General features: G+C 41.7%; 1 protein-coding gene across 8 annotated transcripts in view; it reads right to left on the reverse strand.

Moving 5' to 3' along the window:
- Positions 1-9,995, reverse strand: part of CNNM1 (cyclin and CBS domain divalent metal cation transport mediator 1) — a 50,706-nt gene extending 40,711 nt beyond the window's left edge. For 3 of the 8 annotated variants that reach the window (XR_010935827.1, XM_067709742.1, XM_067709741.1), the window contains exon 1: positions 8,097-9,989. Coding sequence is in view for 7 of the 8 variants with exons in the window: in XM_067709742.1 (XP_067565843.1) it covers positions 8,097-9,660 (1,564 nt within the window). In the remaining variant the exon portion in view is untranslated. Of the gene's footprint in view, positions 1-8,096 lie in introns of all 8 variants that reach the window. The other 5 variants (XM_067709747.1, XM_067709745.1, XM_067709743.1 and 2 more) reach the window with 4 other exon arrangements.
- Positions 9,996-27,012: the final 17,017 nt, after the last annotated feature.

Here is a 27,012-nt window from a genome sequence, read left to right on the forward strand (position 1 = left end):
ATCTCCCAGAGCCCTGGTAGCCCAGCACTCAGATAATGTTGGCAGAGGGAAGGTTGGTGGCAGAGGTGGCGCTTTCCCTAATGGGTGTTAAATGGCCTAGGAACCCTGCATGGCACGCACACGGCCCTCTTTCCTCAGAGCCTTTGGATGTCTGTTCCCTTCTCCCAGAAAGCTCTGGCGAACTCCTTTCCACACTTTAGGATTCAGCACAAATATCTCTGAGGGGAGAGGGGGGAGTTTATCCTAACCTATAATACGAGGTCAGGCCCCCCTATTATAAGCTCTCATAGGTCCCTATACTTTTTATTCAAATCACCTGTCTTCACTTGTAACTGTTTATTGATTCGTGTATATCTCTCTACTTGACTGTAAGCACCAGGAGGGGTGGAGGCCTCACACAAGATAACGTCACATGGAAGGAAGGAAAGGAGGGAGGGAAGGAGGAATTGAGAAGAATCTCAGTTTGGAAAGGAATAGACAACAGAAAATAGAGGATTGAGAGTTGTTATTGAAGGTCCAGGGGTGGCTAAACGTGGGCCTAGAGGTAAACCAATTTAAGAGAGTACTAGGAAAATCCACAGGCCCCCTGCCCTGAGACACCAAATGCTTTAAGGGAGCCAGAAACACAACCAGATGTATTTGGTTGTTAAAAAATGGAATTGAGGTGAGCTACTATATTCTCCAAATAAAAGAGGACTCACAAAGCATGATAAAAAGAGGAAATGGAATTTGACTGCAGCCTGTGGGATTTAGATTAGATAAAAAGAGAGTCTGATAATAAAGGCTGTTATGTCCTGGAAAGGATAACTAAATGTAAAAAAAAAAAAAAAAAGTGTGAATTAGATTCTCTCTCAGGTTTCTCAGTGCCCCTTCCAGCTCAGATTCTCTTGTTACCTGGTATTTCTATTGCCAGGCTAAGAAAAAACCAAATATTGCATAACAATATTACAACAATCATAATGAAAAATTGTAAAGAAAGAAATATAAACCAGCAATGTTAGAACCTTGTATAATTTATTGTTTTTCACTTTTCCTTGTTTCCTTTTGTTCTTCCTCCCTGTAGGGGAGCATGATGGACTGTGCTTTGCTTACTGTCTATTCTAATTATTGTTTAGAAGGTAAACATCTCATTCTAAATTTTACTAATTATTATTTAGCAATGTTTAACACATTTTAAAGCATATTACATCTAATTATACCAGTGAAATGTAACTTTGAGTGAAATAACTTTTTATTTTCTTTTGTGGAAGACAAAGAATGGAGCACGAATGTTTTGGCAGCTTTTTATAGAATTAAGCAGTGGGATGACTTTCTGCTAGAATAGCTCACACCGGAATTTGGAGTGATAAAGCAACACACTGACTGAAAAAGTGGTCCACATCAAAAACATCTTTAAAAAAAAAATCCCTCTGAGGATTAGAATGGGATATTTGATTTGTGTAAGAAGGCAAGACCATAAGGTTTTTCTTTTTTTTTTCTGTTTAAGAATTTGATTAAGGTTGTTATTGCATGCAATATATTTTTAACATGACAGAGTATTAAAAGTCATTATTTCAGGACAGTGGGATGATTATCTTCAGGTGATTTTCATACTTTGTTCTATATTTTTCAATTTTCTATAATGAGTAAATATAGAAATTTATAAACTTTAGTATAAATTTTATAAAAGCAAAATAACCCTATCATAATTTCTCTCTTCTCCATGTTCTCATTGCGTGTTAGTATTTCTATTATTGCATGTTTGCTTTAATGATTTAGGTACCAGTCTGTCTTATCCACATTCTTATATGCTGAGCTATGACTTGCGAAATGTAACATTGTTGGAAGTTGGGGGGAAAGGTGAGTCCAGCCTGCCTTCTAGCTTTATGAAGGGGAAAGCTATTCTCCCATTAGGCTGAAGGCTCTTTGGGAGCAGGGACTGTATCTCGTACACCCAACTCTTAGCACAGTGCTTTGAAAAGGGCTAAATCATTGTTTCCTAGAGAAGTAAAGAAAGATAATACATAACACTTTTCTTCTAACATTTAAAATTTGACTTTGGCCTTCTGCATGGTCCAAAATGATTGGGCTGGAGATAATGAATGATTCATTTACTAGAGCTCTGCAGATCCCTTCCATTATATTAAAGTTTAACCCCTTCCAGTCATTCATTCAGTCATTCAATAAAGATTTATTGAAAACTTACTGTGTTATATCCATCGTTACGGGTTACAGCTACAAAGGTAGATAAGACAGCCTCTGTCCTCCAGGTGCTCATTATATGGATGGGCAGCACTTTCCATCACATACTAATAATACAGCCTGTTAGTTCAATAATAGAGATATTGAACAATTAAGTTGGCCAAACTGGGGTTTACAGAAGTTTCGCAGAGGAGGTGGCCCCTGTGCTGATGTTAAAGGAAGGGCTAGACTAGGGATTAGTCAGGTAATGTATATTCCTGACAAAGAGGACAGCATGAGTAAAGGGACAAAGGCAAGAAATAACACAGTGTGGCTACGGATTCGGCGTTGCTGGAGCGTAAAGCTGTGGTAGTGATGAGTGATGAATCTGCAGGGGAGGGCGGGGAGCAGGTCATGACGGCACAGCTTAGACTTTATCCTGCAGGCAGAAGTGTTTGAAGCAGGGGATGATGACACCAGGGATTACTTATTGGCACTGGAGAGGATGGATTTGAGGGTGAAAATAACCGGAGGAAGTAAAACTTCTCAGGAGGCATTTGCACAAATGAGTATGTAACAGATTTGTGTTTATATTTAAAAATGAAAGCTAACATTTATTTAGCATTTATTATGTGACAGTTACTAAATAAGCAGTATTATGCAATATTGTCTTAATATTTCAAACAACCCTATGAGTAAATACTATTATTACCCTTATTTTACAGCTAATGAAGCAAAGAGTTAAATAACTTGCCCAAGGCCAGGATGCAACCAGAGCAGTCTGGTACCAAAGCTTATGCTCTTAATTTCTATCTCATTTGTTTAATTTCTGTCTCCTGTATTAGAATGAAAGCTCCATTCAGACAGGGGCCCTATTGGTGGTCTTCTCCACTGTGCCTACACAATAGGTGTATAGTAATGATATGCTGAATAAAATGAATGAATAACCTAAGTGGAAGAAATATCAGCCTAAGTTATGTAACGGTACAAGAAATATGCAATATTGGCAAATTTTTTGCAGACTTTGTTCCAAATATTTGGCCGACTTTGGAGATTATTACGGACTGAAAATTTGTGTCCCTTCCCCTCTCCAAATTGATATGTTGAAGCCCTAATCCCCAGTGGCCCTCTAAGATTAAATGAGATAACAAGGGTGGGGCCCTAATCCAAAAGGATTGGTAGTTTTATAAGAAGAGAGACCGGAGCTGTTTCTCTCTCTCTCTGTGCTTGTGCACTAAGGAAAGGCCACGTGAGGACACAGTGAGCAGGTAGCTAGCTGTCTGCAAGCCAGTAAGAGAGGTCTCATCAGAAACCAAATCAGCTGGAATCTTGATCTTGGACTTCTAGCCTCCAGAACAGTGAGAAAATAAATTTCTGTTGTTTAAGCCATTCAGTCTGATATTTTGTTGTGGCAGCCGGAAAAGACTAAGACAGTGATTAGTAGGATGAGGGTGGGGAGTGAAGGAGAGGTTTCTCCCTTGGTATACTGGGGGCACAGGTGTGCCACTAATTGGGGTAGATAAACTGGGAAGAGGAAGATTGATTATGGTCAATGGAACAACACTAATTATCCTGTACTTAAGGTTCACCTCACTCAAACATAGAAATACAACTGAAATTAGCTATTTAAGATCACTTGTTCAATAAATATTTATTCATCCTCTAGCCATCAAGGTCACTGTGTTTGTCCTGAGTATACAAAGTAAGTAAGATTCATTCTCTGCCCTCAAGGAACTCACAGTCAGGTGGGGAGAAATATTGTTCCTTTTTGTAAAGCTAGCATGCTTGCTTTCCTTTTCCCTTACTTCTAAAGACCTGGAGCTCATAAGAAATATATATGTATAAAATCCCATATGGATAAGAGCTTTGGAATCACGAGACTGGGACTTGAATCTGGGCCTTGGAATAGACCAGGTGAGTGATGATCTTAGGCAGTACAAGTAACGCTTCTTATGTTCTTATGGTCCTCACCTATACCTGCAGAGTTGTTTTAAGAATAAGAGAGGTAGGTAGAAATGTTTTGTAAAATGCAATATGCATGTTAGCAATTATTGTAATTATAAAAAGCTACATTTCCAACCTGCAGAAACTCAAGGGTAGCAAGTCATGGGCAGCAAGTCAGAGGTGAAAAGACAGCTTTGAACCGTTTGGGTGGCAGGAATTTTGGGATGGGAGATGGAATAAGAACAGGCTTTGGGGTCCTGTGATCTGGTTCAAATCACAGTTCAGTCAGTTATTAGCTGTGGAAAGTTGAGCAAGTCATGTAATCAACCTGAGAGTTAGTTTATTCATCTGTAAAATGGAGGTAATAATACCTCCCCAGGTGGGTTGTTCTGAGCATGTCAAGGGCTTGGCATTGGGCCTGGCAGGGCTGTTGCTCAATTAATGGTAACCGTTGTTCCTATTAAAATTACTATTTTCCTCTCCTACCTCCTAAGGGGTTTGTTTAGGTGGTTAAGTTACTTGAAGTGCAAGGAAGTGAGGGAAATGGAAGGGCTATTACGACTTGCTTAAAACGTTATTTTTAAAGGTAAAGAAAAGTAATTCAATTCAGCTTTCCTCTCCTAACCTATGATGCAAACGCAACTCTTATAGAAAATGACCACCGTATTATATGGCTTGGAGCCAGAGAACACCTACCTTGATAATTATACCTTGTATTTATTCTATTCTAAGTTAATCTACGAATCATTGTTAATAAGGTTCTCTGAAGACAATGCTTCTGAAAATTTAATGTACACATGAGTCACTTGAGGGCTTGCTAAAATGCAGATTTTTATTTAGTGGATTTAGAGTGAGGCATGAAAATATGCATTTCTAAAAAGGTCCCAAGTGAGGCCCATGCTGCTGGCTCGTGGACCAGCAGTGAGGAAAGAGCAAGGCTCTACAGGGGCATGGAAATCTCTTGGGGTGGTGTAATGGCCTGCTTCTCTTTAGGGATCTACCTAATTGCAAACTAACCACTTACTGACAGAACATTACCGTGCCTTTTTTTTTTTTTTGCGGTACGCGGGCCTCTCACTGCTGCGGCCTCTCCCGTTGCGGAGCACAGGCTCCAGACGCGCAGGCTCGGCGGCCATGGCTCACGGGACCAGCCGCTCCGCGGCATGTGGGATCTTCCCAGACCGGGGCACGAACCCGTGTCCCCTGCATCGGCAGGCGGACTCTCAACCACTGCGCCACCAGGGAAGCCCTACCGTGCTTTTCTACCATGCCTTTTTTTAGACCAGATTTAGATATTCTGCAACAGGACTCATTTCTGATCAATAGTGACTTTTTCCAGCAGCCTACTACATGGGAGGCACAGTGCAAGGTGCTGGAGATACAGAGGTTAGTAAGACACAATTTCTGCTTCAGAAGACTGCCTTTATTCTAACACTGTCCACCCCTGTAGACTGTTAATTTTCTCAGGGCAGTCTTATTGTTTCCCCCGTTGCTTAGCACTATATAGAAGCCCGTAAGTACTAAATGAATGAGTTCCCAGGAATTTCATTAAAAATGTTGTCTGGCAGAGAAAAACAAATGCTGTATATCACTTATATGTGGAATCTAAAAAATAAAACAAACTAGTGAATATAACAAAAAGAAACAGACTCACAGATATGGAGAACAAACTGGTGGTTACCAGTGGGGAGAGGGAAGGGGGAGGGGGCCCAATAGGGGTAGGGGACTAAGAGGTACAAACTACTATGTATAAAATAAGCTACAAGGATATATAGTACAACACAAGAAATATAGCCAATATTTTACAATAACTATAAATGGAATGTAACCCTTAAAAACTGTGAATCACTAGGTTGTACACCTAAAACTTATATAATATTGTATATCAACTATACCTCAATAAAAAAAAATCTTGTCTGGCAGCACATGACTGTGAACTCTATCTTAGCTATCACGCGTAAGAGGTGGTTAAATTAAAAAGGGGCTGATAGGGTGAGCCTTAATCCAATCTGACTGGTGTCCTTATAAGAAGAGATTCAAATACAGAGAGACTCCAAGGCTGAGCACACACACACTGAGGGGCAACCATGTAAGGACACAGCAAGAAGGCAGAGCCATCTGCAAGCCAAGGAGAGTGGCTTCAGAAGAAACCAAACCGGCCAACACCTTGGTCTTGGACTTTCAGCCTCCAGAACTGTGAGAAAAGAAATTTCTGTTGTTTAAGCCACTCAGTCTATGGTGGCAACCCTAGCAAACTAATATAAATTTTCATAGCTTTTATGCCCAGAACCAAGACTCCCTTCTGTAGGGTACACAAAATGTTAAGAAAAATGCTAAAGGTGTATGGATGAACCTCTGAATGCAATGGGAATGAGTCATGGAAGGACTGGGGGGAGACAGACAGAAGAGGGTGAGACAGTAGCCAGACTGGGCTAAAACAGCTGCAGTATATATACATTTCCTTCCCCTTCTCATGATATCAATATAAAGCATAGGGCTGTTCTCTCTCCAAATCTGAGAGACTGAAAGTAGCTTTTTGAATTTTTCCCCTTTCTCAGGTTACTTTTTGATATTTAACACAATTTCACTTGTCTTAAAATATTGTGGCAGGAGGAAGACCCCAGATTTCTCTCTGTATGCAAAGTCTTTATATACAAAGAGTACCTGTGCTGATAATGAAATTAGATTGAATTTTTGACAAACAAAGAAATGTATCAAAAACACATAGTCAAATGAGATTCCTGCTAGCCACAGGGAAGCTACATTTGAAACCTGATTCTAAAGTCAGGGGATTAATTATTTGCTTTGTTTTGCTTTCAATAAACATGCCAACTCATAAGTACAGATGAATGCCTCTTTCAAAATAGTTATTCTGGGAGGGTCTACACTTATTCTAACCATGTCACTGTTCTCAAATCATTTCTGGAATTGCTTTCAGGGTCTGTGAGATAGTTTTCTGAACACTCTCAACTGTGACTCTGGAAGGTAGATTTGATTTTCAAAAACAACCAAGGGTCCTTCTGGGTCAACTCTGGTTAATAGGGGGACCAGTCACACTGTGTAATGTCAAGAGGATCAACCCTAAAGTATTCAGGCTGATTTTTCTGGAGTGAATTGTTCTCAACCTCAGAAGACAGTTTCCAAAGGCAAACCCCAGAAATGGAGTAAACATGTTACAGGCATGACGTCAAGGGCAGAGGATGTGACCGCTCTGAAGGAAACCCCATTCATTTGGATATGCAGGTTTTTTAGTGAGTCCCTTTACCAGAATATTTCCTCAGGTCTAGATCTACCTTACTTCATGGGACCAGAGTTCCCAGAAGTACAAGGACCTCACTGCCTTAGTCAACTTTTAATCTCCAACCTGGGTACTTGATGTGTGTCCAAGGCATAGCTGATGGAAAGATGAATATGGGGGAAGAATGGCTAAGGTGTCTGGGGCTTACTCTATGTGATTCAAAGGGCAGAACTAGGGCCCACAGAGAAGCTCTGGAGACATAAATTTCTGCTCCTTGTAGGAAATACATTTTCAGCAGCTGGAGCTGTCCAGCAATGGAGTTTGCCCTGCAATTGGAAATGGTGAGCTTCCTACCCAGAGAGGAAGCAAAGACTGCTTGTTATGGGAACCCTTAGAGGTACCTCCTGCAATGGGGAGCTATGCAGTGCCCTCCAAGGGCTATCTCCTGAGTCCTATCCGCACAATACCCGGCAACTGGTAGGCCCTGAAAAAATACTGGAATGCAATGAATGAGGAATGCAGTGCATCCTGTGAGCCAAGTAAACGGGAAGAGGCAGGGACTCAATCAGCCTCAAGGAAGGTAGGGAGAAGTGAAATGAAAAGACCCAGGGAGCCATGAGGTAGGGCCTTCCTTGAGTTTTTGGTACCACAGGAGAGAAGCTGCTTTGGGTACCTGAAGCCTCACGTGTTTATGAGAGGGTAATACTTTTTAAGGGGGTAGGAGTTGAGGGAGGAGATTAGACCACATGCTCACCCTTCTTAAACTCCTCCAGCACCGTGTCCAGCCGGGTATCATTGAAAACGCAGTGCAGGGGCCGGTTGTAGAAGCGGGTGACCGTGAGAAGCGGCGTGCAGTCGTCGGGGTCCACGAAGGCCAAGTCCTTGACAAACAGAATGTCCACAATGTTGTGCCGCTGGTCGCCCTCGTACACGGGGATGCGAGTGTAGCCGCTGCGCAGGATCTCGGAGACAGTGGCGAAATCCAGCACAGCGTCGGAGCGCAGCATGAAGCAGTCCCCAAGAGGGGTCAGCACCTCTTCCACCACCTTGGTGCGCAGCTCCAGGGCGCCCTGGATAATGTTGAGCTCCTCTTTCACCAGGTCGCTGTAAGGATCCGCGGCCCGCAGCGTCTCCAGCAGCTTCTCCCGCGTGTAGAAGGTGCTGATCTCCTGGCGCAGCGCCCAGTCCAGCAGGCGGCTCAGCGGGTAGCACACGGGGAAAGCGGCCGCCATCAGGAGCCGGGTCAGGCACACGCTGTGGGAGGCGATGGCCAGCCCGTGCCGCGAACACACCGAGTAGGGGCAGATCTCTGCGCCCAGGAACACGGCGCCGGTGCACACGAGCGCCGGCAGCCAGGGGAAGTGAGTCCCCGCGTCGCCGTAGTCTTCCCCAGTGTCCCCGACGCCCGGCGGCAGCGAGGCGCACAGCCAGCCTGCCAGGGCCGCGTTGGCTCCGGCTTGGCCCAGGAGCAGGGTGCAGAGCAGATGGGTGCCCCTGCCGCGCACGGCCTGCACTCGGCGCGCCTGCTCCTGCTCGGCGGCCGAGCCGCTGTTCCGCAGCACCCGTAACTCCACCGGGTCCAGCGAGAGCAGGCTCAGGCGCAGGCCGCTAAACAGGGCAGACAGGGCGAGCAGCAGGAACGCTCCGAGCGCCCGCAGCCACGCGGGGGGCAGCAGGTCCCCGCCCGGGCCATAGAGCCGCGGGCGTACGCGCAGCAGGAAGCCGCCTGCGGCGCCGTGGTGGTGCCAGGCGCGCCCGTCCCAGGCGCACAGAGAGAAGAGCTTCCCGCCACCGCTCGTGCCGCCTCGCTCTGCCTCGCCCTTACGCAGTTCCCGCACCCGCACCTGGACTAGAGCTGAGCCCGCCACGCCTCCGGGGCGCAGGGGCCCCAGGACCTCCACGTCCGATGCCCAGTCGCTCTGCTCGCGGCAGCGCTGCGACCCCGGGGGGCGCGTGGGAACAGCGCTGGGCGCCGCGCCGCTCCCGCCCGGAGGCTCCTCGATAAACACGAGCCGTGGAGCCCAGTCGCCGGTGCCGTTCTCCCCTGGGGAAAGGGGGGGTGTGGGCACCGGCTCCATGGGCGCCGCGGGCCCGGGCTGGAAGTAGACGCGCAGGAGGAAGCTGGTGCCTTCGGCGGCGCGCAGGGTGCCCCCCTCCAGGGACACGCGGCCTCCAGCGGTGTCCTCGGGCCGCAGGCCCAGCAGCCAGGCGGCGGCGGTCGGGGGCCGAGGGGACAGGGAAAAGAAGAGCAGGAGCACAGCGCCCCTGCTGCAGCAGTCTCGGAGCCTGACACCCACCGCTGCTGCCGCAGCCGCCATCCTGCACCCGGCGCGGCTGCACGTGATACTGCAGAAAGCCTAAAGAGAGCTGGAGGGAGGAGGAGCCGGAGCCGGGAACCCGGCCCCAGGCAGGTCACCACGTGTACGCACCCCTGCGCGCGTGAGCTGGAGGCGGTGGGGGTTCAGACCCTGCCCGGGCAGTGGGTCCCGGCGGGAGGCTGGAGATGGTCACGCATCACTGCACGGTGCGTGACCCCGACGCACTTGGGTACGGCAGAGTTGCAGCCTCAGGAAGGCTTGTCTTGAAGCACGGCCTCCTATTCCAGCAGTAGGGCGCCCCTCAGCGAACTCCAACCGGGCAGAATTTCCCATCTGGTCCTGCCACTTCACCATTGGCCAGGGAAATTTCCCAGCATCTCGCCTCTCCTCCTGCCTCTTGCATTCCCCCTTCTGGTCAAAAGATATTCTGGAGACGAGTCCTGAATCTGTGTTTGGTCTCAACTCCAGCTGACCTTTCATGTTTTAAAAATTTACAAATTCTTTGGTTAAATTCCTTGTTAAGATCCAAATATCCATTAATAAGAAACTGTTGAATTATTATACCACTGTGCGATGGAATACTATGCAGCAGAAAAAAATAATGATGTGGATCCATGTGTTTGTGATATGGAAATACCTCCAAAGTAATAGCTGCAAAATATCAAGGTGCAGAACAGTGTGTATAATATGCTACTGTTTGTATTAAAAGTATGTAAGTATAAATGTATATGTACATATATACATATATAAAATATTAGATTTAATATGCAGAGGATACACAAGAAATTTGTAATAGTGTTCACCTCTGGGGAGCAGGCCTATATTGTACAATGCCAAAAGCAGGGAATTGGCACTGGTATAATGTGTGTGTATAGTTTTGTCTCATTTTACTACATGTATAGATTTATATAATCATTGCTGGAATCAAAATGCAGAACTATTCTATCACCATAAAGAGCTAGGAGGGAGACATTTTACTGAATTCCTTGTATTGTTTGAACTTACCATGGGCCTGTTACTTTACTTTTATGCATTTATTTAAGAAATTTATATAGTAAAATTCACTTCCTGGCGTACTGTTCTATGAGTCTTGACAAATATTCATGTAACTATCACAATCCAAAATAGTGCCGTCATTCTCCAATATTCCCTCTTTCTGTCTCTTTGTGGCCAGCTCTCCCCCCATTTCATCCTCTGGCAGCTATTGATTTGTTCTCTCCTACAGTTTCCCTTTTCCAGAATGTCGTGTTAATGGAATAATACAATACGCAACCTTTTGTCTCTAGCTTCCCTTACTTAAGTTAGCAATATGCATTTGACAGTCATCCATGTTGTGTTTATCAATAGTTCATTCCTTTTTATGGCTGGGTAGTATTCTACTACATGGATATATCACAGTTTATCCATTTACCAGTTAAAGAATTTTTGAGTTATTTCCAGTTTTTGGCAATTATGAATAAAGCTGCTATAAATGTTTGTGTGCAGGTTTTTGTGTGAACATATATTTTCATTTCTCTTGGGTAAATTTACCACAGGTCTGTATTACTTTTTAAAATAATTTTATTTATTTATTTATTTATTTTTATTTTTTGGCTGCGCCGCATGTGGGATGTGGCACGTGGGATCTTAGTTCCCCGACCAGGGATGGAACCTGCACCGCCTGCCTTGGAAGTGCAGAGTCTTAACCACTGGACCGCCAGGGAAGTCCCTGTATTACTTTTTAAAATATAAAAATAACAATAATTAGGCATACTACCTTTGACATCTCTAATTAGAAAAAAATCATATGTGAAATCTTATTTTTCATAGAACTCCAAAGATATTGACTGAGAAAGACTTGCAAATGATAAAGCTCAATACAAATGGTCCCAGCTAAAAGTTACCTTCTTTTCATAACAAACTCTTATCATCCAGAGTGGAAATAGCCCCTTCCTAGTTTGAGACTAAACAGGCCTTAGTGGGTTGCTGCTCACATAGGCTGCCTTTCACACTTTCTGACAGGAGTGTGAAACAAACTTGCCACTGCCTTAAAATACACCAGATCTTGTGCACTACAAGTTGCCTCTTGCATGGGCTGCTTAAGAGATGGAAGGAAGGTTTAATCTAGAGAGGGAACATTGAGGCATTTATTGGAAATGTAGGGGAAAGAGTGAAGAGGTGTCAGGCATGTGATTGTTTCTGTTAAGTATTGGCAAAAAAATATTCTCACTTTTGTCCTGACACTTAGATCTCTCTCCTCTCCCAGACTAAGCTCCTCAGCACAAAGGTACCTGTTATCCTAAGGGTTCTCCCGCCTCTTTTTTTTTTTTTTTTTTTTTGCGGTACGTGGGCCTTTCACTGCTGGGGCCTCTCCTGTTGTGGAGCACAGGCTCCGGATGCGCAGGCTTAGCGGCCATGGCCCACGGGCCCAGCCGCTCCGCGGCATGTGGAATCTTCCCGGACTGGGGAACGAACCCGTGTCCCCTGCATCAGCAGGCAGACTCTCAACCACTGCGCCACCAGGGAAGCCCTCCCACCTTTTTTTGATCACAGGACTTAATCATCCTTTATCAAGGATGATAAAGGATCTTTATCAACCTAACACCTTTATCAAGCTTTAGAGTTACAAAGGGATTTCATATCTATTGCTTCATATACACACACAGAGCCCTGTGAAGTAGATATAATAATAAACCATTTTACAGATCAGGTGAAATGACTCGTAAAACTTCTTTGGACTCTAGGTTTATGCTCCCTCACTCCACGGGGTTGATCTGTGCCAAAACAGAAGCTTTCAAAAATATTCAATTAGGAATTTAAAAACCTAAATTTCTGATATAAAGTATTACATTCCTATTGAAAATAAAGTTTTAATGCAGAAAAGCTTACGTAAAAATAAACTATAACCCCACCAACCAGAGATAAACACTGTTAATATTTTGACACATTTCCTTTTTTATCTTCTACATAGATAACCGAGAAACAAACACACACACATATATAATTGAATACATATTATGCATACAAGTTTAGTCTGCTTCTGTCACTTAACATATCAAGAACATTTTCCCTAATGTAATAAAAATTCTTTCATAAACATAATTTTTAATGACTGATGCTGTTACATTATTGGATATATTATATTGACAGAGAGAGAACTGTAAGGATGATATCATTTCTAGTTATACCAGCTCTATTATTAACAATGTTAGGCTTTCAACTCACTTTTCTGGACCCACTTTCTTATCTGTGAAATGAAAGACAGTTTTAAGTCCCTACCCTTTCATGAGACAGTGAGTAAGGACTAATGTACACCAGGTGAAGATAATCTAGAGAGACTGAGTACTTTTCCTTTTCTGAACAGGAGTTAATCTGGAAAAGTACTGGGTTTCCAAAGCTCTACTGTAGCTGAAAGGATTCCTGGGGACAGGTTCAAGCAGTGTGATTCTAGTAAGGAAGAGCTGCCAAAAACAGCTCCCCAGAATCTGAATGTTGACTATCTTCCTATCTTACAAAATGAGCAACTCCTCACTTCCCAGAGAGATGAAGGAAATGACACTTGTCTTTAATCTCATGACTCTGCTATTTCAGAACGTATGTATTTAAATGCTTTTGTTTATTTCATTACCTGTTCATTCATCAATAAATACTTGTTAGTCAACAAAGGGCTAGGCCCTGTGCTAGATGTTGTACATAGACAGATACCATCCTTGCCATCACTGAGTTTAGATTCCACTGAGGATGACAGACGTGAACTGGAAACTGCTTACCTATCTAATTAATTAATTACTCCCATGAAAGAGATGTCAAAGTGCCATGCAAGTATATAACCTGAGGACAAAGAGGAAGGTCTGGGCAGACTATTCCCAAAATGAAATGAAATGAAAATGGAAGAATTTATACATTAGGAAGAACATGAAAAATATATTTTGTACCTTCTATTCTTTTTTGTAATACTTTTAAAACTATGACAATGTATTAATAATATCCCTAATAATATAACCTGTTGACATTTATCAAGTGCTTTATCATGTGCCAAGTATATTATCCCTTTTAATCCTCACAATAGATGAGAAAACTGAGGCTCACAATAGGTAACTTTGTGAAAGTCACGTTGCTGGTGGGTAGTGGAGCTCAGTTGGATACACAGTCTGAATCCAGAGACTATAGTTTAAAGTTAAGAAAATAATGCCAGCTAACCCTTACATAAGGTTTACTACGTATTAGGCATAAATCAACTCATTTAATTCTCATAAGAACTTTTGGAAGTACGTGTTAGTATTATTTTCACTTGATATGAGGAAGCTAAGCTACAGAGAGATTAAGTACCATGGTGGCCAAGATTATGCAACCAGTGGCAGAAGCACTGCCACTATACCCCACAATTTTACATGATACTGTACTATAGCTACCTGTCATATTTTTGCCCATTTACATACATCATCTTACATAGTTGCACATATAATATTCCTAAAACTGCTGTATTCTATTTCTTTTCATTCATCATTATAGCATGGTTTCCCTCATTAAAACTATTTGTGAACATGTTTTTCCTTTTTTTCTCCCCACCCCCATACTCTGTTGTTATTGTTGTTTATTGGTTGGTTTTATCACAGGCACAAAGGATTGAGTTAATCATCTTCCTCAGTCCATGGGCTTTGAAAAGGCCTCCTCCACTCCATCCTAATCCCAATCCCATCCCCTCCCCTTTCAGGCAGCCATTCCAACTTTTTGATATGTCCTTAAAACAAGTATAAAATATTGGTTTGTGTGTATTTTTTCTTTTATTGCAACATGATTCACATACCATAAAATTCACCCTTTTAAGCTATACATTTCAGTGGTTTTTAGTATATTCATAAAGTTGTGCAGCCGTCATCACTTCCTAATTCTAGAATATTTTCAGGCATCCCCAAAAGAGACCCTTACCCATTAGCATGCTTCTCTTCCCCTGACCCAGCCTTTAGCAACCACTGATCTACTTTGTCTGTGCTTTTAATTTTCACTTGTTCTGTTTATCACATTTTCACTCAACACTATGCTTGTAAAATCTGTCCATGTTGCTGAATGTACGCCTGGTTTGATATTTCTAAATGCTGGGTGGTCTTCCACAGTGGATAGCCATAACATTAATTTAATCCATTCCCTTAGAGATGGACACTTAGATTGCCATCAACTTCCCACTACCACCAATAAAGCCACAGTGACATCCTTACCATTCCCTACTGGACCAGTGGGGGATTCCTGTGGGATGTACCCACTGTGGGACTGTTGGGTCACAGTATATACATATACTTAATTTCACTCAGTACAGCCAGATTACTCTCCACCAACAGTGCCTGAAGTTTCCTGTTTTCCTACATCTTAGCCTACACTTAGTATTATTCACTTTCCAAATTTGGCCAAGCTAATGGGCGTGAAGTGCTATCTCATTTAAAAAATTGGAATGTCTCTGATTTCTAACAACTTTGAGCATGTCTTTATATATTTGTTAGCCTTTCGGGTGTGAAATTGAATGGAAAGGGCTAAAGTTTGGAGCTGGCATTAAAAGTACATCTGCTCTTTTATAGGACATATATTCAACAGTGCTTCATATCTGAAAACGCTAACCCATGCTTTACTCAGCTTGAAGCCCTGGACCAACTCAGACGGAAGCATGGAGATGGAGCTTCCTGACAGAGCAAGGGTAAAACAGCCTGCACTTGTTAATGTCTACAATAAACAGTTGTTTGTGGGGACTTCCCTGGTGGCTCAGTGGTTAAGAATCCACTTGCCAATGCAGGGGACACGGGTTTGAGCCCTGGTCTGGGAAGATCCCACATGCCGTGAAGCAACTAAGCCCATGCGCCACAACTACCGAGCCTGTACTCTAGAGCCCACGAGCCACAACTACTGAAGCCCACGGGCCTATAGCTCATGCTCCGCAACAAGAGAAGCCACCGCAATGAGAAACCCGCGTGCCACAACGAAGAGTAGCCCCTGCTCACTGCAACTAGAGAAAGCCCGCACACAGCAACGAAGACTCAATGCAGCCAAATATAAATAAATAAATTAAAAAAAATTATATAAAAAAAAGCCTACACAAACAGTCAATTGTGTGCACAGCATTTCTCAGATATAGGAATTTCTATCAGTTAATAAGAGAAGCCCCTGCCCAGGGCAGGGAGAGTTTTTTTCCCCAAAAAGGTCAAGAGCTTTCTAGGGGAATGATTACTCTCTAGCATCTGGGCAGTCAGAAGCTCGGCCCCACTTTGGTCACGAACTAATGAGTTCATTCAACACCTGAATCAAGAAATCCAGTGGGGGGTACCAGCCTGGGTCACAAAGAGTTGAAAGCGGGGGCAATAACCTCCAGTCAAACAGAAAAAAAAAAACCCACTGAAGATGTTTTCTTTACTGAGAGGGGGTGGGAATTGAAAGCTATTAATAAGTGATTGGCTTGCGTATTGTTTTCTGGGATAATTTGGTTCTCAGATGGGCAGGAGAGAAAGTCAGTCTTATTAAGACAGTCTTTAATTCAGGCAAACATTAATTTTTTTCTTTGTAGATCAATGATTCTCAAATTTTTTACGCATAAAAATCATGAAAATCACTTGGGAGTTTTTTTTTTTTTTAACAGATTCTAGAAGGATACACAGGAAACTGCTAACAGTGGTTGCCTCTCTGAAGAGAAACTGGTAGTTGGGCAACAGGGATAGAAGAGAGACTTTTCCCTTTTGATCTTTTAAATTTTGTACCATTTACATTTCCTATTCAAAACCAATTTACATTTAATTTTAAAATGCACATTCCTGTCTCTATTTTGATTCTGTGGATCTTGAATAGGACCCAAGAATCTGCATTTTAACAAGCATCTCATGGGGTTCCAATACAGCTGACTGTTGGTTCACTTTCCGAGAAACAATGATATGAAAGAGTGGTTTTTAAACTTTTTTGGATTTACACACCCCTATGAATTTCTAATGAAAGCTACGGGCCTCTCCCTAGAAAACTGCACATGTACTCAAGGACACAATAACGTGAATATGTTGTGAATACAATTGCAGGAATTCATGCCATCCAGTGGCATTGTGCCCATCCATGATCCTTATGTTAGGGACCCCTGATATAGAGATTTTGTTCTATATAATGGCAAGGAGTTTGTTTGCTTTTTTTTTTAAGAGAGGGAAATTCATAGAATTGAGAAGATTTTTAAGTTGGTGAATGCGTGTGTGCATGTGTGTGTGGGTGCATATGTGTAAGAAAAGAGCAGAGGCAATTTCTACTTTTGATGATGGGGTTCCTTCTCCATTTCTAGAACCAGTTCCTAATTAATAAAGGAACAGAAGATGGATCCCTCAACAATTCCCTTCCAGCTACATCCTGTCCACAAATATGCTAATGAAATTTGCAGATGACCCCAAAAGAGGATACACTCCAAACACCAGGAAAGCCAAAGAAATTACATAAAACATTAGCAATATGGCAAAGAGAATGACACTCAACTTGAAAAAATTTCAAGTTGAGGCATCTGGGGAAAACTAATTGGAAAGAAAATTTTTCATGGGGAGGGCAACACCTGAAAAATAGTAATGTCTGTAAGAGGCCCAAGGGTGACGCTAAATGGCAAATTAGATACATGTCTGTTGTATAATATTGTGAGAAAAATATAACACTGACCTTTTGTCACAAAGCACGGAGATAATGGCTCTTTCTGTTTGGCCCTAGTAAGATAGCACCTGGGATGCTGTTTTTGGTTTTGGACGCTTCATTAGTGGAAAAATGTTGATTAGCATTTGGGAATTTGGAGGCAAGAAACAAGAAACAATTAAAAGCATACATCTGACACGATTAACCCATTCAAACAACAGCACAGAGCAAAAGAGGAAAAATGAAACTCCGCATTTAAATTGTGTTGCTGAGAAATCAAATTAATCAAAAGTCTCTTCATTTTAACTTCAGCATAGAACCACTGATTGTTGGAGCTGCGAGGGACTTTGGAGATGAATTTTGCTAAACTTTAATTGAGTTCCTTTAATTAAGTGTCCTTTCATTTCAGCTTAAAGAAACCACTTTAGCAATTCTTGCAAGGAAGGTCAGTGGTGATCAATTCCCTTAGCTTTTGTTTGTCTGGGAAGAGATCCATATGTATATAACAGAAATCTGATTATATCAATCCTCTGCTTCCAATGGCTCTCTATTGCTTATGACATGGCTTATCAAAATCCTTCATGAACTGCCTTCTCTCTGCTTCATCACCTTGCTTCTCAAGAGTGGTAAGTGGCAGTGCTGGGATTTGAACTCATGTAATTGACTTTCAGAGCCAATATTCTTAACTGCTTGCTTGCATTGTCCCAGCAGTCAGCCATATTGAATGTCCTTCATCGTCTCCCATGAACTATGCTTTTTCATGTCTTTAGGCTGCTGTAGCTTATGCTTGGACTTTTCTCTGTCCACTCTTTTGGCTTGGAAAACCCCTCCATATTTATCTTTCAGATCTTAGCTTTGAAGTTTCTTTAAGAAGTTCCACGTGATTCCCCAAGTCTGAGTCAGAAGCCCCTGCCCTATAGTCCTATAAATTCTTTTTCTTCCCTGACATATAACTTATTTGTTGTATTATAACTGCCAGTTTACTTACCTCTTTGACAAAAATTTGAATTCTGTGATCTCAAGGACTGTGATTATTTTATACATCATTATATCCCCAGTGCATACAGTAGGCACTGGTAACATATTTGTTGTATAAACGAACAGAAGATTCCATTCTGCAAGTTTTAGAGCTTAATATTGGGGGTTGGGAAGAGAATACTATAGTCATCTTCCTGTTTGGATCTCTTGCGGGGGCGATTCAAAGCACAACCTAAAAAGAACTCAAAGGCAGCGGAGATACTCAGGAGAGATAGAAAAAGAGGGACCTGGGATGAGTGGAACCTGGTGCTGCTTTGCTTCTACTGTTTTCCTCTCCACAGCTCTTCTTTGCAGGTGTATCAAACCCCTATCAAACCTATTTTGGCTGGGTGGGGCCAGGTGCTTCCTCACAGCCGGGAACATCTCGCGGTGCCTCATCATCGCGAGAGTCGGCGCGAAGCCGCCTCATAGTCCCGAAGGCTTCCTCGCTGGGTCATTGAAAATTCAGGAACTTTCCGTAGGTCGTAGAATGTGCAGTGACCTCCCAACAGATGTTCCGTCTCTGCTTGACTTTCTGTGGGGCCCGGAACACGGGACTGGACCCGACGAAATCTGCGGAAGAATGGTGGTCGCCTGACTGGAGCCCCCTGCGGGGAAGAACCTCCGCGAGTGAGGAAGAGCCGGCAGAGCCTAGCGGGCGTTGCCGGGAGTGTCCACCACAGGCCCGATGCGGGCCTGTGCCCTCTGACAGGCGGAGGAGAAAAGGGAAAGACGGTGTTGGGGAGCGAAAAAAGAGGCACCCAGGAAGGGAATATTTTTCTCGGTCAGCAGTGGAGAAGAGTCCCAGGGTCGGTGGACAGAGGAGGCCACGGAGTCGACACACGGCCCTGGGCTGCGGAACCCTGGGCTGAGGTCGGAGAGCAGCAGGCGGCGGCTCAGAAGACAGGTGAGCAGCATCCTCTTTTGAGGACTTGTGGAGGAGCTAACGTAGGAGGGGGTATCCCGAGAAAATATGGACTTCCTGCTAATGAAGGGGTAGCTGAGAGCACAGTATTTGGGGTATGGCCCTGAGGGGATCAGATTTATGCTCACCGTACTGGAAGACCATGGGAAATACTGGTTGTATTTGGACTTAGACATGATGCAATCGGGTGACCCTTTATGGGACTGAGCGGGTGGGACTCAGCTGAAGAAACTACTTGTTATAAAATGTAAATATAAAATCACCATAGAAATAACTCCAGCACTGGCTGCGAATCTCCAAGCTTATTTGCTTAGTCTGAGTCCAGAGATGTAGCTGTATTTATTTCTTGCTCGCCCTCATTCTATTCTGTCCCCCTTCCCTTCTTCCCTTCCTCACTTTTCACTCCTCCCCTTGCTTTGTCTCCTTATCACTACCTCCTTCCTTCCATCAAACCAGGAGTTCTTAACCTTAGAATTATGGTGGTCCGCGAACCACAATGGAAAGAAAATCATAGTTGTTTAACATCTAAATAAAAATTTGCGTCTTCATCAATTACGAAAGTGATCGTAAACCACAGGAATATTAGCAGTACCCATGACTCATCAATAGAAATCAAGTGGTTTTGACAGTACCTGTACCTTTGCCACCACAGAAATCACAGATGTCATTCACATTGTGGTATGTAGAAATATTTTTGCTCATTGCTATAAAATTATGAGTTATTTGATTGCCACCTGATCTTGTATTCAGTGCATTAACACTGAAGCATGCTATATCATTAACTTAAAAAAATATTTTGACAACTGTAGTACAATATAATTCATTTCCTTTGCATACTTCTTATCCATTCCTGATTTTGCTATGGTGCATAGAAGGAAAACTGGTGCTGATCTTCAGAAAGTGAATGACCCAAATCACTGGGCCACAAATCTTTTTCCAATTTAAGTGGTTTCCAGTTCTTTCTTTCAACAAAATAGAAGGAGGACCTAATGTAGTTGTTAACTGATAGATAATTAAAAGTAATTTTTAGTAATAGGTCAGTGTAGGATTTTTGTCAAATAACTCTGGAGATCAAAGAATTATGTGCTGTTACCATAGCAAAATGATTATTCCTAATTACTTATTTATGTAAACAAGCTTTCTCAGAATTTATATTTAAAAATAAATAAATATAGGAAAGGGATTGATTTTGTACATCTACTATTACTGTCAGTAAAAGCATGGATCCATAAAATAAAAGCCACATTCCTTTCACTAAGGGATATGATGTGAATACAATTTTTATTATGTTTAATATTTATATAAATTTTATTATGTTTATGCTGTTTTGCTCAGTTGGGTGCTAATACTAATTATAATGACAGTGCAATTAAGAAGAAATTTTTTTATAGTCTGAACCTCCAGAACTATGAGAGGATAAGTTTATTTTCTTTTAAGCCAACAAAGCTATGGTAATTTGTTACAGCAGCCAGAGGAAATTAATAATAGGGTTTATAGTGTATGCACTTGTTCAGTTTTAGTAGATACTGCCAAATAGTTTTCCAGAGTGGTTGTACCAATTTACACTCCCAGTAGCAGTGTATGAAAGTTCTGGTCGCTCTACATCAAGGGTTGGGGGTTAGATATTGAAGAACCAGATAGTATTTTAGGCTTTGTAGGCCATATGTATTTGTGGCAGTTACTCAGCTCTGCTATGGTAGCGTGAAAGAAGCCATAGACAGTGCATAAATGAATAAGCAGGGCTGCATTCCTATGAAACTTTATTTACAAATAAGGTGGTGGGGGGGTCTTATTTTGCTGACCCTTGCTCTGTGTCTTCTTCAGCACTGTAATTTCTGTCCTTTTCATTTTAGCCATTCTTGTAGTGTGTAGTGGTATCTCATTATGGTTTTAAATCACACATCTCTGATGACAAATGAGGTTGAGCATCTTTTCAAGTGTTGACCACTTAGATATACTCTTTTGTGAAGGGTCTGTTCAAGTGTTTTGCTAATTTTTAAAATACAGTAAGTCCCCTACATATGAACCTTCAAGATGCTAACTTCCAAAGATGTGAACGTGCCTGCCAGCCCCTGTATGCCAGCTGTTGTACTGCACTACTGTACTTTTCAAGGTACTGTACTGTAAGATTAAAAGTGTTTTATTTTTTGTGTTTGTTTGGTTTTATGGACGAATTATTTGTGTGAAAAGTATTATAAACCTATTACAGTACAGTACTATATAGCCGATTGTGTTAGTTGGTTAGTTGTGTTAGTTGTGTGAGATGTAATCCACGTACTATCAAATTCGTCCTTTTAAAACTATACAAGTCAGTGGTCATAAGTATATTCACAGAGTTGTGTTACCATCACCACTACCTAATTTCACAGCATATTCATCACTGCCCCACAAAAGAAAACCCCATGACCATTAACAATTACTCTCCATTCCTTCTACTCCTAGTGCCTGGAAACCACTAGTCTACTTTCTGTCTCTATGAATTTGCTTATCCTGGGCATTTCATATAAGTGGAATCATAGAATATGTGATCTTTTGTGTCTGGCTTCTTAGCATAATGTGTTCAAAGTTCATCCATGTTGTAACATAGTCAGTACTTCATTTTTTTTTGTTTAACAATTTCATTGGAGTATAATTGCTTTACATTGTTGTGTTAGTTTCTACTGTATAACAAAGTGAATCAGCAATACGTATACATATATCCCCATATCCCCTCCCCCTTGCGTCTCCCTCTCACCCTTACTATCCCTCCCCTCTAGGTGGTCACAAAGCACCGAGCTGATCTCCCTGTGCTATGCGGTTTCTTCCCACTACCTATCTGTTTTACATTTGGTAGTGTATATATGTCCATGCCACTCTCTCACTTCATTCCAGCTTATCCTTTCCCCTCCACATGTCCTCAAGTCCATTCTCTATGTCTGCGTCTTTATTCTTGTTCTGCCCCTAGGTTCTTCAGAACAATTTTTAATTTTTTTAGATTCCATATATATGTGTTAGCATATGGCATTTGTTTTTCTCTTTCTGACTTACTTCACTCTGTATGACAGTCTCTAGGTCCATCCACCTCACTACAAATAACTCAATTTCGTTTCTTTTTATGGCTGAGTAATATTGCATTGTATATAGGTGCCACATCTTCTTTATCCATTCATCTGTCGATGGACACTTAGGTTGCTTCCATGTCCTGGCTATTGTAAATAGTGCTGCAGTAAACATTGTGATACATGACTCTTTTTGAATTATGGTTTTCTCTGGGTATATGCCCAGTAGTGGGATTGCTGGGTCATATGGTAGTTGCATTTTTAGTTTTTTAAGGCACCTCCATACTGTTCTGCATGGTGGCTGTATCAATTAACATTCCCACCAACAGTGCAAGAGGGTTCCCTTTTCTCCACACCCTCTCCAGCATTTATTGTTTGTAGACCTTTTGATGATGTCCATTCTGACTGGTGTGAGGTGATGCCTCATTGTAGTTTTGATTTGCATTTCTCTAATGATTAGTGATGTTGAGCATCCTTCATGTGTTCATTGGCGATCTGTATGTCTTCTTTGGAGAAATGTCTATTTAGGTCTTCTACCCATTTTTGGGTTGGGGTGTTTGTTTTTTTGATATTGAGCTGCATGAGCTGCTTGTGTATTTTGGAGATTAATCCTTTGCCAGTTGCTTCGTTTGCAAATATTTTCTCCCATTCCGAGGGTTGTCTTTTGGTCTTGTTTATGGTTTCCTTTGCTGTGCGAAAGCGCTTAAGTTTCATTATGTCCCATTTGTTTAGTTTTGTTTTTATTTCCATTTCTCTAGGAGGTGGGTCAAAAAGGATTTTGCTGTGATTTATGTCATAGAGTGTTCTGCCTATGTTCTTCTCTAAGAGTTTTATAGTGTCTGGTCTTACATTTAGGTCTTTAATCCATTTTGAGTTTATTTTTGTGTATGGTGTTAGGGAGTGTTCTAATTTCATTCTTTTACATGTAGCTGTCCAGTTTTCCCTGCACCACTTATTGAAGAGGTGGTCTTTTCTCCATTGTATATTCTTGCCTCCTTTATCAAAGATAAGGTGACCATATGTGCATGGGTTTATCTCTGGACTTTCTATCTTGTTCCAATGATCTGTGTTTCTGTTTTTGTGTCAGTACCATCCTGTCTTGATTACTGTAGCTTTGTAGTAGAGTCTGAAGTCAGGGAGCCTGATTCCTCCAGCTCCGTTTTTCTTTCTCAAGTTTGCTTTGGCTATTCGGGTTTTTTTGTGTTTCCATACAAATTGTGAAATATTTTGTTCTAGTTCTGTGAAAAATGCCATTGGTAGTTTGATAGGGATTGCATTGAATCTGTAGATTGCTTTGGGGAGTATAGTCATTTTCACAATGTTGATTCTTCCAATCCAAGAACATGGTATATCTCTCCATCTATTTGTATCATCTTTAATGTCTTTCATCAGTGTCTTATAGATTTCTGCATATAGGTCTTTTGTCTCCCTAGGTAGGTTTATTCCTTTTGTTGCAGTGGTAAATGGGAGTGTTTCCTTAACTTCTCTTTCAGATTTTTCATCATTAGTGTATAGGAATGCAAGAGATTTCTGTGTATGAATTTTGTATCCTGCTACTTTTCCGAATTCATTGATTAGCTCTAGTAGTTTTCTGGTAGCATCTTTAGGATTCTCTATGTATAGTATCATGTCATCTGCAGACAGTGACAGTTTTACTTCCTCTTTTCCGATTTGGATTCCTTTCATTTCGTTTTTTGTCTCTGATTGCTGTGGCTAAAACTTCCAAAACTATGTTGAGTAACAGTGGTGAGAGTGGGCAACCTTGTCTTGTTCCTGATCTTAGTGGAAATGGTTTCAGTTTTTTACCATTGAGAACAATGTTGGCTGTGGGTTTGTCATATATGGCCTTTATTATGTTGAGGTAAGTTCCCTCTATGCCTACTTTCTGGAGAGTTTTTATCATAAATGGGTGTTGAATTTTGTCAAAAGCTTTTTCTGCATCTATTGAGATTATCATATGGTTTTTCTCCTTCAGTTTGTTAATATGGTGTATCACATTGATTGATTTCGTGTATTGAAGAATCCTTGCATTCCTGGGACAAACCCCACTTGATCATGGTATATGATCCTTTTAATGTGCTGCTGGATTCTGTTTGATACTATTTCGTTAAGAATTTTCACATCTGTGTTCATCAGTGATATTAGCCTGTAGTTTTCTTTTTTTGTAGTATCTTTGTCTTGTTTTGGTATCAGGGTGATGGTGGCCTCCTAGAAGGAGTTTGGGAGTGTTCCTCCCTCTGCTATATTATGGAAGAGTTTGAGAAGGTTAGGCATTAGCTCTTTTCTAAATGTTTGATAGAATTCACCTGTGAATCCATCTGGTCCTGGACTTTTGTTTGTTGGAAGATTTTTAATCACAGTTTCAATTTCAGTGCTTGTGATTGGTCTGTTTGTATTTTCTATTTCTTCCTGGTTCAGTCTCAGAAGTTTGTGCTTTTCTAAGGATTTGTCCATATCTTCTGTGTTGCCCATTTTATTGGCATATAGTTGCTTGTAATAATCTCTCATGAGCCTATGTATTTCTGCAGTGTCAGTTGTTACTTCTCCTTTTTTAATTTCTGATTCTGTTGATTTGAGTCTTCTCCCTTTTCTTCTTGATGAGTCTGGCTAATGGTTTATCAATTTTGTTTATCTTCTCAAACAACCAGCTTTTAGTTTTATTGATCTTTGCTATCGTTTCCTTCATTTCTTTTCTTTTTTTTTTTTTGTGCGGTACGCGGGCCTCTCACTGTTGTGGCTTCTCCCGTTGCTGAGCACAGGCTCCAGACGCGCAGGCTCAGTGGCCATGGCTCACGGGCCCAGCCGCTCTGCGGCACGTGGGATCTTCCCGGACCGGGGTACGAACCCATGTCCCCTGCATCGGCAGGCGGACTCCCAACCACTGCGCCACCAGGGAAGCCCCCTTCATTTCTTTTTCATTTATTTCTGCTCTGATCTTTATGATTTCTTTCCTTCTGCTAACTTCGGGATTTTTTTTGTTCTTCTTTCTCTAATTGCTTTAGGTGTAAGTTTAGGTTGTTTATTTGAGATGTTTCTTCTTTCTTTAGGTAGGATTGTATTGCTATAAACTTCCTTCTCAGAACTGCTTTTGCTGCATCCCATAGGTTTTGGGCCATGGTGTTTTCATTGTTATTTGTTTCTAGGTATTTTTTGATTTCCTTTTTGATTACTTCAGTGGTCTCTTGGTTATTTAGTAGCGTATTGTTTAGCCTTCATGTGTTTGTATTTTTACAGTTTTTTCCCTGTAATTGATATCTCGTCTCATAGCGTTGTGGTCAGAAAAGATTGATACAATTTCAATTTTCTTAAATTTACCAAGGCTTGATTTGTGACCCAAGATATGATCTATCCTGGAGAGTGTTCCATGAGCACTTGAGAAGAAAGTGTATACTGTTGTTTTTGGATGGAATGTCCTATAAATATCAATGAAGTCCATCTTGTTTAATGTATCATTTAAAGCTTGTGTTTCCTTATTTTCATTTTGGATGATCTGTCCATTGGTGAAAGTGGGGTGTTAAAGTCCCCTACTATGACTGTGTTACTGTCAATATCCCCTTTTATGGCTGATAACATTTGCCTTATGTATTGAGGTGCTCCTAGGTTGGTGCATAAATATTTACAATTGTTATATCTTCTTCTTGGATTGATCCCTTGAGCATTATGTAGTGTCCTTCTTTGTCTCTTGTAATAGTCTTTATTTTAAAGTCTCTTCTGTCTGATGTTTCTTTTTCTTTTTTTTTTTTTTTTTTTGCGGTACATGGGCCTCTCACTGTTGTGGCCTCTCCTGTTGCAGAGCACAGGCTCTGGACGTGCAGGCTCAGCGGCCATGGCTCACAGGCCCAGCCGCTCCGCAACATGTGGGATCTTCCCGGACCAGGACGCGAACCCGTGTCCCCTGCATCGGCAGGCGGACTCTCAACCACTGCGCCACCAGGGAAACCCTGATATTTCTTTTGATTTCCATTTGCATGGAATATCTTTTTCCATCCCCTCACTTTCAGTCTATGTGTCCCTAGGTCTGAAGTGGATCTCTTGTAGACATCATATATACGGGTTTTGTTTTTGTATCCATTCAGCCAGTCTGTGTCCTTTAGTTGGAGCATTTAATCATTTTACATTTAAGGTAATTATCAGTATGTATGCTCCTATTACCATTTTCTTAATTGTTTTGGGTTTGTTATTGTAGGGCTTTTCCTTGTCTTGTGTTTCCTACCTAGAGAAGTTCCTTTAGCATTTGTTGTAACTTTTGCTTGTCTGTAAAGGTTTTAATTTCTCCATTGAATCTGAATGCAATCCTTGCTGGGTAGAGTAATCTTGGTTGTAGGTTTTTCCCTTTCATCACTTTGAATATGTCCTGCCATTCCCTTCTGGCTTGCAGAGTTTCTGCTGAAAGGTCAGCTGTTAACCTTATGGGGATTCCCTTGTATGTTATTTGTTGCTTTTCCCTTGCTGCTTTTAATATTTTTTCTTGGTATTTAATTTTTGATAGTTTGATTAATGTATGTCTTGGTGTGTTTCTCCTTGGATTTATCCTGTATGGGACTCTCTGAGCTTCTTGGAGTTGATCGACTATTTCCTTTCCCATATTAGGGAAAATTTCAACTAAAAGCTCTTCAAATATTTTCTCAGTCCCTTTTTTTTCTCTTCTTCTTCTGGGACCCCTATAATTCGAATGTTGGTGCATTTAATGTTGTCCCAGAGGTCTCTGAGACTGTCCTCCGTTCTTTTCATTCTTTTTTCTTTATTCTGCTCTGAGGTAGTTAT

Source organism: Pseudorca crassidens, chromosome 16 (genome assembly GCF_039906515.1).
Source record: "Pseudorca crassidens isolate mPseCra1 chromosome 16, mPseCra1.hap1, whole genome shotgun sequence".
NCBI classification, from domain to species: domain Eukaryota; kingdom Metazoa; phylum Chordata; class Mammalia; order Artiodactyla; family Delphinidae; genus Pseudorca; species Pseudorca crassidens.